The following is a 14897-nucleotide window of genomic DNA, read 5'->3' as shown; positions in this document are numbered from 1 at the left end:
TCAATTTAAGGCTGGCTCTATTAAAGATCTAAAGCAACAAAATCAAAACTAATCTGTCTTCCCATCTGCTATCAACGAATAGCCTGAATCACTGAATATAGCAAAGGTTTGTAAACCAATATGAAAATCATGGGCTACATTATTTTTTGAGACAGGGTCTCACTCTGTCACCTGGGCCTGAATACAGTGGCATGATCACAGCTCACTGCGGCCTCTATCTCTAGGGCTCAAGTGATTCTCCCTCCTTTGCCTCCCGAATAGCTGGGACCACAGGTGCACCACCACACCTGGCTAATTTTCTTTGTATTTTCTGTAGAGATGGAGTTTCGTCATGTTGCCTGGACTGGAATCATGGACTTTGGATGGAAATATATCACTTTGTAAACTTGTTAATGCCATTTCCTGTTAGAAATAGAGAACACAGGGGAAATACAGTAAGGAGGAAGAAATTTAATTATAGCTTACCCATTCAAGTTAAACCAAGAGGGAAATTAGAAGTGAATCTCTTGGCCAGGCATGGTGGCTCATGCCTATAATCCCAGCACTTTGGGAGGCTGAGGAGGGAGGACTGCTTGACACCAGGAGTTTAAGACCAGCCTGGCCAACATGGCAAAACCCCTTCTCTACTAAAAATACAAAAATTAGCCAGGCATGGTGGTGGGTGCCTGGAATCCCAGCTACTCTGGAGGCTGAGGCATGGGAATCACTTGAGCCAGGGAGGCAGAGGTTCCAGTGAACACTGCACTCCAGCTTGGGAGACAGAGTAAGACTTTCTCAAAAAACAAACCAACCAACCAACCAACCAACAAACAAAAGAAGTGAATCTTAAGTGGACATTTCTACTGATGCTTGAGAATATATAATTAACCATTTAGGCAGTTGTGACATAAATAGTTTTAAATGTATCTTTACTGGGCAATCAATATGGAACGAGCTGTTTTTCTTAGTTTAGGAAATGCAAGTGCATTTCTTGACAATACATTCACTGTATAGGGTAGGTAAAGCTCAGGCTCTAGTGTCACACTGCCTGGATTCTAATCCTGCCACTTGCTCACAAGACAACTTTGAGAAACTTGCTTAACCTCTCTTTGCCTCTACTCTCATCTATAAAATGGCAATAAGAAGGTCTGGGGATTGTAAGTATCTGGTATTTAGTGCTAAAAAATGTTATTCCTTCCCCTGTATATTATTAAATAATATATCCCCACATTCTCTATACCACAAACGCAAAGAGATTCACCAATGTAAATTCTCACCTTCGTTTTGCTCAAATTCATCCAACACCTTGTCCAGGTTGTAAGCTTCTGCTTGGAAGTAATTCTCCATCGGTGATGAAACACCACTTAAGAGACTTGTTTAAACCTAAAAAGTAAATGTGTATTACATTTTGAATTATTAAAATATAATTTATAAATCTTAAGTATATACACAAGGATAAAATCTCTTATAAATCTTTCCAGATAATGGTAAACTATAAAATCTGGCATCCCACTGGATATATTATAAAATCTTTAAGCTAATAAATTCTAAAAACCTGTAAGCTGACAATCAACAAAATATAACTAAATATAAAACGCAGACTTTGTGATCATTTCATGCTTCAACAGATACATTTCAGATGCTGGGAAAGGAATCATTGTTTGGTATAAAATTGTGTTTCTATTAAAGAACAAAGCTTACAGAACTTTTTTCAAATGGGAAATGACAGGAAAGTTTAAGTACAGGAGTAAGGGATACAAGTTCCAAAATGCTAATGATGACTCTGACCTGGTTATTTCTTTTTTTTTTTTTTTTTTTTTTTGAGACGGAGTCTCGCTCTTGCTGCCCAGGCTGGAGTGCAATGGCTCCATCTTGGCTCACTGCAACCTCTGCCTCCCAAGTTCAATTGATTCTCCTGCTTTAGCCTCCCAAGTAGCTGGGATTACAGGCATGCACCACCATGCCCAGCTAATTTTGTATTTTCAGTAGAGACAGGGTTTCACCATGTTGGCCAGGCTGGTCTCAAACTCCTGACCTCAAGTGATCCGCCCACCTCAACCTCCCAAAGCGCTGGGATTACAGGCGTGAGCCACGCACTTGGCCCTGACCTGGTTATTCTTTTAACCCTCTTCTTTTCAAGTACCATTTCTAAACTTTCTTTACTGTTAATCGATCCAAATGCATCCTCTGGGCATATATACTAGGTGTGTCGATGACTTAACAGATGCCACGGGCACATAATAAGTGTTAAGTAAATGCTACCTATTATCTCCTTTTTTCCATCATTATCATGATCTCCACACCTATTTCCTTAGTGTTTCAAATTTTTCTTTCCAAATTGAAAATTCTGCTTGGCTTCTTATTGATATAATACAAGGAAGGGAGATCAAATTACAAATTCCCCAAAAAGTCTGAGTAAGCAAAACATGAAAAAGAGAGAAAACCAGAAATGTAATAGCCTGTCTTTGTAAACTTTAAATATAAAAAGTGATTAACTTTCTTTGACTTACAAAGGTAGTGTTTTCTTCTCCTCTGAGGTATATAAAAGTGTCAATGATATTTCCCTCACTTTACAAATAAGAAAACAAGCTCAGGGAATTTAACTGACTTATTCAAGTACTTCCCGGACAGGCGTGGTGGCTCATGCCTGTAATTCCAGCACTTTGTGAGGCCAAGGTGGGTGGATCACCTGAGGTCAGAAGTTTGAGACCAACCTGGCCAATGTGGTGAAACCTCGTCTCTAGTAAAAATACACAAAAAATTAGCAGGAATAGAGTGCCAGTAAAATCAACCATGAGAAATTAGAATTCCTAACCTAGTCCTCACTCAGGAAAAAGAATGATATTAAGTCTTCTCATCCAGGAACATAATAGGATTTGTCTTTATGCTAGCCCAGCTCTTCCTATGACTTTTAATAATGTTTTTAACTTTAAAAACTCATTAAATATTGGACAGTCAGGAGAGAGGGTACATGCAACTACAAAGGAGTAGCAATGAGGATCTTTGTGGTGATAGAATTATGCTGTATCTTAACGGTGATGGTGGATACACAACTGCAAAGAAGGCTGACTGGACTGCAACATCACAGCTGTGGCGACTATAGAAGGGAAAAATGGATTTTGGTGATTTTGGTGGATAACTGAGAGTTTTTGCTACAATGGGTGGAAACTTCCTAAAGAGGCAACACCTGAAGGATGAGATTTTGACAAGTGAAGGCAGAAAAGGGCACTCTCTTCTCACATTCCCATGTGAAAAGGCTAAAGGAGGAGAAATAGCTTGCCAACTGCAGACTCAGAGTTTTGGTAAAGGTATTGCTGCCAAGTACCTCTGCTCCATCCTCAACTGAACAGAAAAAGGGCTCAGTTTCCTATCAAACACTGCTGGTCCCATGCCTTTCCTTACAGCTTACATGGAAAAGTCAGATAACTCAGCCAGAGTATGCAACATTCCATTAGTGAGCAGTGTAATCAGTTTTTGTAAACTTTCTCACCTATATACCCTCCACCATTTTCTACCCCTTCTGAAAGGAAAATCTTGGATCCCCAAAATCACTAAGCTAAAGGGAAAAGTCAAGCTGGGAACTGCTTAGGGCAAACATCCCTCCCATTCTATTCAGTCACCCTTCTGCTGAATGAGGTAAATGCACATCTGTTGCCTCCTTTGGAGAGGCTAATCAGAAACTCAAAAGAATGTAATCATTTGTGTATTATCTACCTATGATCTGGAAGCCCCTCTCTGCTTCCAGTAGTCCTGCCTTTGCCTTGAATTGTCCCGCCTTTCTGGACAGAACCAATGTTCATCTTACATATGTTGATTGATGTCTCATGTCTCCCTAAAATGTGTAAAACCAAGTTGTGCTCTGACAACCCTGGGCACATGTTGTCAGTGATACAGGAGTTAAGAAGAAATCACCTAGGCAGATAGTAAGGGTATGAGAGTCCTCAGTAAGGCTTTTCTTTTTAATGAAAAGCAGCCCCAAATCATTTTCTTTTTTCTTTCTGAGTCGGAGTCTCACTCTGTTGCCCAGGCTGGAGGGCAGTGGCGTGATCTCAGTTCACTGAAACCTCTGCCTCCCGAGTTCACGCAATTCTCCTGCCTCAGCCTCCCGAGTAGCTGGGATTACAGGCTCGCGCCACCATGCCCGGCTAATTTTTGTATTTTTAGTAGAGATGGGGTTTCACCACATTGGGAAGGCTGGGAATCATTTTCAAACAAAGAGTAGTTTGTGAAGTTGAGCTGAAGACATAGACAAGCAAGTTGGGAGCTTGCACGGGTGAATGCCAGCAGGAACTAGGGACTAGACATGCTCAAGATGGAAGTTCCATCTTCCCTTCTCTGCCAGCCACATACACAGTAAGGAGCAGGTAAGATGGCGTCTGCCAAGGAGAAAGTTTGTTTGCATGGTAAGATTAGGGTGAGGCAACCAGCCTTCCCTGCATGCTATGTAAACTTCATACCTGATCGAATCAATCTGTGAGCCCTATGTAAATCAGACACCGCCTCCTCAACCTGGACTATAAAATTCAGTGCATCCACCACCTGCCAGTCTTTTCCCTCAGAAGACTCCTCTCTCTCAATAGAGAGAACTGTTTTTCTTTCTCCTTTCTTCTGCTTATTAAACCTCCACTCCTAAACTCCCCGTGTGTGTCGGTGTCCTAAATTTTCCTGGCACAAGACAATGAACCCTGGGTATATACCTCAGACAACACAGTTGCTTCATCGGGACCTCCTGAGTGTCCTCAACCTTGGCAAAATAAACTTTCTAAATAAACTGAGACCTTTCCCAGATGTTGGGGTAACTGAGTTCCTCTTCAAAGACTCAACTTCCTGGTCATAAGTTGTAAACAATCCTACCCTCTCTTCTGTTAAGTCTAACTGTTTCTTTTTTACCACCACCCCTTCACAAATCGCACATTTACCCTATTTGGAAAAGTTTAAGCCTTGGCCAATCAGGATCAGCTTAGATTGTGCAGTCCAACCCAGCCAATAGGGGAAATACACAGAAACAGAAGCTGTGTTAGGGTTAAAAACCCCTCCCTTAGTTTGGTGTGCTCTTGTATTTGTAACAGGCATAAGCAGCACCCTTCTGCAGAAGTAAAGTGCCTTGCTGAGAAAATTTCTAAGCGCAGGTTTCTTTTGGCTACGCTGAGCACTTGTTTCCAACAAATTTGGTGGCTTGTCCAGGATCCCATTCTCCTTTGGGAGGGGCTAGTGATTATCTTTCACAGGCAGACGCATCCCACTGCCTTGTTGTGGTGGCCCCAGGAGTGGAGGATCGAATCCCGCCCAAAGTGATGAATAAATCCAGACTCTCAGCAACATGGGCTGTAGGGAAGATCCTTAAGAATTCCACAGTGACCAGGTAACTCTGTGCACAGACCAAGGTAAGAAACGTTGCTATTGGGGTGACAAAGTATTCCTTGGTGGCTGGGTTGAAAGGAATGAGTTAGGTGGCTGGAGGGTGAAAGTGTGCGAGTTAAATGCGCCACTGGGCATGAAACAAGTGTGGAGTCCAGACTTGGGTCCATGGTCACCTCATAGGACTTAGGGCAGTTTTCCAGTCAGCGGATCATACCAACCCGCCAATGTTAAGAGGGACTTAAAATTCCCACAAGGGAAGCAGTCAATAAGGACGAAGTGGGTGCTCACAAGAGTACAAGAAACCTCCAGTGGGAAAAGGGGAGGTTCAGCCTCTAGGACACGGGAGCACAAGAAATCTCTAATATGAAACATTTAGCCTCACCAACTTCCAGGATGGGAAATACCCCAAGTAAAAGGCCAAGCAGACAATAAAATTCTCCCTGATAATCCCCTATGCCTTATGTTAAAATACTGGAAGGATAATGAAAGGACCAAACACAAGAAAAGACAGCATATGATAAAGTATTGCTGTTTTATTTGGACTAAGGAACCCATCCTCAGACCTTCAGTCTTTTGGCCAGTAGGTCAATGATAAAAGTCCAGTTTCTCAAGAGGAAACAGATTATGCTCTATGTTGGAGAAAAAGACCTGTCCTTCTCTAACCCCTAAAGGATGAGAAAGCAAAGCCAAACTTAATACCTCCCAAAGACGACCTACCTAAGTCAAATTCTGTATCTAAAGATGCATGGGATCCTCTAGACCACCTTCCCCTGCCTATTCCTCCACTCCAAGTGGAACACTCAGTCCTTCCCCTGCCTACCACTCCACCCCAAGTTGAACACTCAGTTCCTCCCTCATATAACCCTGCCCCATGGGCCTTGCCACTCCACATCCCTGCTGGACAGCCACCCAAACATGCCTTTTCCTCAGGAAAGCTCCAATGGGAAACAGAACAATGCCAAAGGGATATCCAAAACTTTCCTTTCCTTTCTTCCTCAAAGAAGTCTGCCCTAATCCTTTTTCTCTTAAGGGAAGTACCACTAGGAGGAGGGGATATTGGCTTCGTAAATGCCCACTTAACTAGTACAGAGGTTAGAAATCTAAGAAGGGAACTCAAACCACTGTTAGATGACCGTTTTGGAGTCGCAGATCAAATTGGCCAATTTATAGAGTCACAACTGTACACTTGGGCTGAATTAATGTCTATTCTAGGTATTCTCTTCTCAGGAAAGGAAAGAACCATGATCTGCAGGGCTACTATGATAGTCCAGGAGCGTGAACACCCTCCTGTTCAAAATGTCCTTGCAGCGAAGCATAAATTCCCGGCCCAGGACCCTCAGTGGGATAACAACAATGAAGCCCACGGAGAAAACATGAGAGATCTCAGGGATATGACAATTAAAGGGATTTGGAATCAGTTCCTTGGACCCTAATATTTCCCACGCATTTAATGTACAACAAAGGAAAGATGAAGGGCCCACAGAATTCTTAAACAGACTTAAGGAACAGATAAGAAAATATGTAGGTTTAGACACAGAGGACCCACTGGGACAAGGAATGTTAAAGCTCCACTGTGTCACCAATATTTGGCAGGACATTGCAAAAAAAAAAAAAAAAAACTACAAAAGAAAATTGGAAAGACCATCCCATAGAGGAACTTTTAAGAGGCCCAAAAGGTACATGTACAGAGGGATGAGGAAAGGAAGAAGCAAAAGGCAAAGATTACGCTGTCCACCCTACAACAGGGAACTCTTCAACAGGAAGCCCAGGGAAATAGAACTTGTAGACCTTCTAAGTACCCAACTGTGCGACTCTATACAGGAAGCAAAGGGATGAAACCTGAGAGTCAGGGAACAGGGAGGGGGAGAAGGGAAAACAGATGTTTCTGGTGTGGAAAGCCAGGACATTTAAAGAGGGAATGTCCTGAATGGGAGAGGGAAAAGAAAGTCCTTCCACTCATGACATTTGAAGAATAGGGGGGTCAGCGACTCTACATCTTCCATCTTGAGTCCCACCAAGAGCCCTCGATAAATTTAACGGTGGGACCCAAATAAGAGATAGTCACTTTCTTAGTCTATTCAGGAGCAGCTCGCTTTCCCTATGTTTTCTCCCATCAGGTTTAGCATGTTCAGCAGAAAACCTTACTGTCTCAGGGGTTACAGGGAAAGGATTTGGGGCAAAAATTCTAGAGGAAACTGAAGTCAAATATAAGAATAACTCGGCCACTACTAAGTTCTTGTTAATTCCCAAAGCAGGAACTAACTTATTAGGAAGGGACTTAAGGTTAAGGTTAGGTACAGGCCTATATGTTAATCAGGGAAAACCCCTTACTTCCTTAAACCTGCTCACCACTTCGGAAGAAAGCCAAATCCATCATGATGTATGGTCGAAGGAAAGAAATCGAGAAAAGCTACAGGTTCCTCCAATTCATGTCAAATTAAAAACTTCCAGGGATGTAGTAAAAAGAAAACAATACCCTATTCCCTTGGAAGCCAGGATAGGTTTAAAACCTATAACTGAAAGCCTTGTCCACGATGGACTCCTTGAACCCTGTATGCCCCCTTATAACACTGCAATATTGCCTGTAAGGAAGCCAGACAGGCCATACCAGCTAGTGCAAGACCTCCAGGCTACTAATCAAATAGTTCAAACCACCCACCCTGTTGTTCACAATCCTTACACCACTGTCAGTAGAATCCCACACAACCACCAGTGGTTCACAGTGATAGATTTAAAAGATGCCTTTTGGGCTTGCCCTTTAGCGGAGGACAGTCGGGACATGTTTGCCTTTGAGTGGGAGGACCCTGACTCCAGTAGAAAAGAGCAGTACCAATGGACAGTCTTGCCCCAAAGGTTTACAGAGTCCCCAAATCTATTTGGTCAAATATTAGAACAAGTTCTAGAAAACTTCTCCCTGCCTTCATCCATACGCCTTCTCCAGTATGTGGATGACCTGCTCATTTCAGGAGATGACAAAGATCAAGTAACAGCAATTTCAGTTAACTTCCTAAATTTCCTAAGAGAACAATGGTTACAGGGCTCAAAGAATAAACTCCAATTTGTAGAACCTGAGGTGAAATACCTAGGACACCTCATCAGTAAAGGTAAATGAAAGACAGCACCCAAACAAATTGAAGGTATGGTATCTTTGCCTTTACCCGAAACAAAGCAGGAACTTAGGAAATTCTTAGGATTGGTTGGTTATTGTCATCTGTGGGTTAACTCTTACGCCTTAAAAACAAAGCTGCTATATCAAAAACTCACTCAAAAAAGACCAGACCCTGTAAACCCTCCTTTGGACCCCATCAGAGATCCAACAGGTAGAAGAATTAAAACACCTACTTGTAACAGCCCCTGTTCTGGTCTTGCCCTCCTTAGAACAGCCATTCCACCTTTTGTTAATATAAGCAAAGGAGTGGCCTTAGGAGTACTCACCCACAAACACGGAGGCCACCAACAGCCTGTAGCCTTCCCGTCAAAAATCCTTGACCCAGTAACCCATGGATGGCCCAAATGCATACAATCCATACCAGCAACTGCCTTGCTAACAGAAGAAAGCAGGAAAATAACCTTTGGGGGAAACCTCATCATAAGTACCCCTCATCAAGTCAGAACCATTCTTAATCAGAAGGCAGAGAGATGGCTCACTGACTCAAGAATTTTAAAATATGAAGCTATCTTATTAGAGAGGGATGACCTAACACTAACTACTGACAATTCATCAACCCCGCTGCTTTCCTAACAGGAAATCCAAACCCGGAAGAATCTGAGCATAAATGCTTAGATCTAGTCAGTTATCAAACTAGAGTCAGACTGGATCTAAGCAAAACCCCTTTCCAAACAGGGCATCACCTCTTTATAGACGGCTCCCCCCAGATCACTGAAGGAAAAAGGTACAACGGGTACTCCGTAGTTGATGGGGAAATCCTCACAGAGGTAGAGTCAGGAAGACTGCCAAATAACTGGTCTGCCCAAACATGTGAACTCTTTGCATTAAACCAAGCCTTAAAATCCCTGCAGAATCAAGAAGGAACTATTTACACTGACTCCAAGTATGCCTTCAGAGCAGTCCATACCTTTGGAAAAATCTGGACTGAACGAGGCTTCATCAATAGTAAGGGCCAAGATTTGGTCCACAAAGAATTAATTTTGCAAGTATTAGAAAATCTTCAGCTGCCAGAAGAAATTGCAGTTGTCCAGGACACCAAAAGAACCCATCCTTTGAAAGCCAGTGAAACAACCTCGCAGATCAAATGGCTAAGCAAGCTGCCTCTTCCCAAAAGGCACCCATTTTCCATCTATCCCTTTGTCTCCCCCTCCAGCTGTTATCCCCATCTTCTCTCGTGCAGACTTTTCTCTAAAGAAAATAGGAGCTCAGGAGAGCCCAGAGGGAAAGTAGGTATTACCAGATGGAAGGGAAATGCTGTCTAAGCCTCTCATGAGGGAAATATTGTCACAGCTTCATCCAGGAACTCACTGGGGTCCTCAAGCTATGTGTGATGCAGCCCTCACAGTCTATGGGTGTGTAGAGATAAATACCCTCACTAAGCAAGTGGAGGATAGTTGCATCATGTGCAGAAAAACTAATAAGCAAACCCTAAAGAAGCAACCTCCCACGGGAAGAAACCCAGGGTTAAGGCCGTTCCAAAGCGTCCAAGTTGATTACACTGAAATGCCCCTAATAGGCCGCCTCAAGTATTTACTAGTCATAGCAGACCATCTCACCCACTGCGTAGAAACCATACCCTTCCCAAGTACAACTGCCAGTAATGTAGTCAAAGCACTGTTGGAACATATATCCAGGTTTGGACTAATAGAGAACATTGATTCAGACAATGGGACCCACTTCACTGCACACATCATTAAGGGGCTAGCCCAAGCACTAGGAATAAAATGGGAATATCATACTCCCTGGCATCCGCCTTCATCAGGGAGGGTAGAAAGAATTAATCAAACTCTAAAAAAATCACCTAACCAAATTAATCTTGGAAATCCAGTTACCATGGACAAAAATGCCTTCCCATTGCCTTAGTAAGAATCCAAACTGCCCCTCAAAAAGACCTTGGCCTGGCAGGGCGTGGTGGCTCACATCTGTAATCCCAGCACTTTGGGAGGCCAAGGAGGGCGGATCACAAGGTCAGGAGTTCGAGACCAACCTGGCCAATATGGCGAAACCCCGTCTCTACTAAAAATACAAAAATTAGCCAGGCGTGGTGGCTGGTGCTTGTAGTCCCAGTTACTCGGGAGGCTGAGGCAGAAGAATTGCTTGAACCTGGGAGGTGCAGGTTGCAGTGAGCCAAGATCGCTGCGCTCCAGCCAGGGCAACAGAGCGAGACTCTGTCTCAAAAAAAAAAAGGTCTTGCCCTGGCCTGTCCCCTTATGAAATGCTCTATGGGCTGCCTCATCTAAATTCCACTACTGACCTTCCTACATTTGAAACAAAAGATCAGTTTCTAAAAATATATATATTTGGTCTGTCTTCCACCCTTTCCACCCTCAGGACTCAAGGCCTCCTAGCACAAACTCCACCCCTCGAATTCCCAGTTTACCAACACCAGACCAGAGATCATGTCCTTATCAGATGTTGGAAAGAAGGAAAGGTTAAGTCAGCCTGGGAAGGACCTTATCTAATACTCCTAACCACTGAGACAGCAATCCGAATGGCTGAAAAGGGGTGGATCCACCACACTCGGGTAAAAAGGGCCCCAACCCTTGCAAAGTCATGGGCCATCATTCCAGGATCAATGCCCTCCAAACTACATTCAAAAAGGTTTAATCTATCTTTTTATTCTTCCTTTAGCTACCCAAGGACACGTTATCATCAGTGTAACCCCATCACCCTCCTCCCAAACAATTACATTCAATGCTTGTCTTGTCATACCCTATGGAAACCTCCAAAGTCAAAGACAGCTAGCTTCTTCAGAAAAGTACCTCTGCCCCTCCACCCGCAGAAAAACCAGTATCACGCCGGACCCTTGCAATCGACAGCCACAAGCCTTTAAGGGGTTATGTTATAGTTGAGGAGATGTTATCTTGACCACCAAATATCAGGGCTGGACCTCCTTAGAGGGTTGCACCACCCTAAAACCCTACCTCCACTTCACCAAAGGAACCACCCCCTCAAATTGCCAAAACCACCAGTGCAACCCAGTACTTCTCTCTATTCCTATCCCCACCTCCACCGACCGTATCCCCACTTTGGAGCGCCTTTATGGCCTAGGAGCGGATGTCACTGCAAAAGACCCTACAGGCATCTTTGAAATGAGGTTTGCTCCTCCTCCTCCATCTCCCTCCATTACTCACTTCCCAAAACCACAAAAATCAAACCATTTCTCGCTTCATGTCTAATGACAAAACCAAAGTAGCTATAGTAGAAGTTAAGGATTTACAGCAAACCCTAGCCATAGAAACTGGTTATCAAGATGTAAATGCCTAGCTGGAATGGATTAAATATTCCATTCACACCCTAAATAAAACCGATTGTTACGCTTGTGCAACAGGCAGGCCAGAAACCCAAATTGTTCCTCTCCCACTCAGATGGGCCAACCCATCAGGCAAAGACTGTATGGTAGCTCTCTTCCAGCACCTCACAGCCTGGGGAAACAAGTCATGTGCCACTCTTTCACTACCTTTCCCAAAGGTCAGGAGCCCTATGGGACAGCCCCCAAGGGACATTCGACTTCCCGCTCTTGATGCCAATTTTACCTTGTGTCTCTTATAACAAGGGGAAAATCTGACATTCCTTGGAAACCTGATGGGATGCAGTGGGCCTAAACCTTTTCAAGAGCTAACCAATCAGTCAGCCCCAGTCCATCCCCAAGTGGATGTATAGTAGTATTGAGGGGGACCAATATTTGGTACACTGCCAAGCAACTGGAGTGGCACTTGTGCTCTGATCCAATTGGCCATCCCTTTCACCTTGGCATTTCATCAGGAAGCAGGTAACCAGAAGAAAAAAAGAAGCCCCAATAAATGGGTCCTTTGACCCCCAAGTTTACATAGACAGCATCGGGGTCCTGCAGAGGGTACCAAATGAATTCAAAGCTCAAAACCAAATACCTACCGGGTTCGAGTCTATATTATTCTGGTAGTCCACTATAAACAAAAATGTAGACTGGATAAATTACATATACTACAATCAGCAGCAATTCATCAATTATACCAGAGATGCCATAAAAGGAATCGCTGAAATTAGATCCCACCAGCCAGATGGCCCAGGAAAATAGAATAACCCTTGACATGGTGTTGGCCAAAAAAGGTGGAGTCTATGTCATGATCAGGGTTCAGTGTTTTATTTTATTCCTAATAATACAGCCCCCGACGGGACAATCATAAAAGCCTTACAAGGCCTTACCATCCTAGCAAATGAATTAGCCGAAAACTCTGGAATAGACGACCCCTTTACAGGACTAATGGAAAGGTGGTCTGGAAAATGGAAAGGACTCATGACCTCAATCTTTACCTTCCTTGCAATTGTTAGAGGTGTACTCATCCTTGTGGGTTGCTGTATCATACCCTGTATTTGTGGGTTAACCCAAAGGCTCACAGAAGCAGCTCTCACAAAAACCTCCCCAACCTCTCCCCCTCTGTACTCAGATAAGGTCTTGCACCTAGATAATCAAGAAGAACAACATAGCCAGATCCTGTTAAAGAAACTTGAAGATGAAGAACTATAAGACAGAAGAGGGAAGATTGTTGGTACAACTGAGTTCCTCTTCAAAGACTCAACTTCCTGGTCATAAGTTGTAAACAATCCTACCCCCTCTTCCGTTAAGCCTAACTGTTTCTTCTTTACCCACCCTGCCCCTTCACAAATCACACATTTACCTTATTTGGAAAAGTTTAAGCCTTAGCCAGTCAGGATCAGCTTAGATTGTGCAGTCCAACTCCAGTCAATAGGGGAAAGACACAGAAACAGGAACTGTGTTAGGGTTAAAAGCCCCTTCCTTCCTTCCTTTGTTTGGTGTGCTCTTGCATTTGTAACAGGAGTGAACAGCACCCTTCTGCAGAAGTAAAAGTGCCTTGCTGAGAAAATTTCTGTCTAAGTGCAGGTTTCTTTTGGCTACACCAAGCACTTGTTTCCAGCACAGATACTGGGGGTTCACACCCTTAAATAATCTTAAGACTTGAAAAAAAACAACATGACTCCTAGTTAGGAAAAAGTCAAGGGTTCCTGCTCTACAAGAATACTTCCAATTTTCTGCTGGAAATTATTGCTCTACATAATAACTTATCTAAAAATACAAAATAAAATAATGTAATTAAATTTACATTTCTGATTCCCCATCCCCAAATCAGCTTTACTTGTTTAGCTCTTGCATGAGCTAAAATATTGCTCAAAGTCATATTTTTTCTGAAATTACCTTTCTATACTCAACTAACTCTAAAACGAAGGAGCCAGCACTGGTAGGGAAATTAACATTGTGACCACTGTGACATAAAATAACAGTGATTTTTAAATACCCTTTTCCTCTGAATTTAAGTCAAATCTTTTTGAAAAAAATCATACTCCTGATTTAATAAGATACAATGTTACAAATGAAGCAAATAACATATATGCATCAGCATTATCTTCTATAGATCTCATTGATTTCTCAAGTTCAATCTCTAAGAGAAATAAAAACATTTTCTTACCTTTTTCCCCTTACACATGTGATAAGGAACAGACTTCTCGGTGCTTACTCATGCTTGCTGCACCACCAGCCAGTCCTGCTGATTCAGTATGTTCTGTTTGATCCTAAAAGAAAAAAATATTGCTCATTACACTTGCTGAAACAATAAACCCTAATTTTCTTCATATAAATCTATCATAGCCAGACAAACAAAAGCAATGGGGCTTGAACAGTAAATACAATTATACCTTTGGATTCAAAGACCTGGCTTGCATGCAAGGCAGCAACAGAGACATTTTATTGTCTGAAAAGGCCAAAAGTTAAATGTTTCAACAAAGAAGAGTTTTTGCACGTTTATTTTCAATGGATAATGCAAAGTGAAACATCAACAGCAGGCACTTTCTACCCAATGACTTCAATTGTGTTAATTCATAAGTATATAATTTGCCTTATAATGGGCCCTCCAAGAATCCAAAGCTAAGAAAACTGCTGCTTCACAAGAATGTCCTTCTAGCGCGATTTTTTTTTCAATACATACAGAATTCTTTTTTTTTTTTTTTTTTTTTTTGAGACGGAGTCTCGCTCTGTCACCCAGGCTGGAGTGCAGTGGCCGGATCTCTGCTCACTGCAAGCTCCGCCTCCCGGGTTTACGCCATTCTCCTGGCTCAGCCTCCCGAGTAGCTGGGACTACAGGCGCTGGCCACCTCGCCCGGCTAGTTTTTTGTACTTTTTAGTAGAGACGGGGTTTCACCGTGTTAGCCAGGATGGTCTCGATCTCCTGACCTTGTGATCCGCCCGTCTCGGCCTCCCAAAGTGCTAGGATTATAGGCTTGAGCCACCGCGCCCGGCTACATACAGAATTCTTAAGTTGAGTTTCACAAGTTTCTTGTTGTGATTTTTACTGCCAAACTATTTTTTTCTCCAAATGGAGTCTCTTCATTCCAG

General features: G+C 42.9%; 1 protein-coding gene across 2 annotated transcripts in view; it reads right to left on the bottom strand.

Moving 5' to 3' along the window:
- Positions 1-14897, bottom strand: part of ZFYVE9 (zinc finger FYVE-type containing 9) — a 202921-nt gene that overhangs the window by 119175 nt on the left and 68849 nt on the right. For both annotated transcript variants that reach the window (XM_025392920.1, XM_025392930.1), the window contains exons 2-3: positions 13975-14077; positions 1257-1362 (exon numbers count right to left, since the gene is read on the bottom strand). In XM_025392920.1, the coding sequence (XP_025248705.1) occupies positions 1257-1326 (70 nt within the window). In that variant the 5' untranslated portion in view covers positions 1327-1362; positions 13975-14077. The remainder of the gene's footprint in view (positions 1-1256; positions 1363-13974; positions 14078-14897) is intronic.

The sequence above is a fragment of the Theropithecus gelada genome, chromosome 1, assembly GCF_003255815.1.
Source record: "Theropithecus gelada isolate Dixy chromosome 1, Tgel_1.0, whole genome shotgun sequence".
Classification (NCBI taxonomy): Eukaryota; Metazoa; Chordata; class Mammalia; order Primates; family Cercopithecidae; genus Theropithecus; species Theropithecus gelada.
This window is presented reverse-complemented; position numbering and strand designations above follow the sequence as displayed.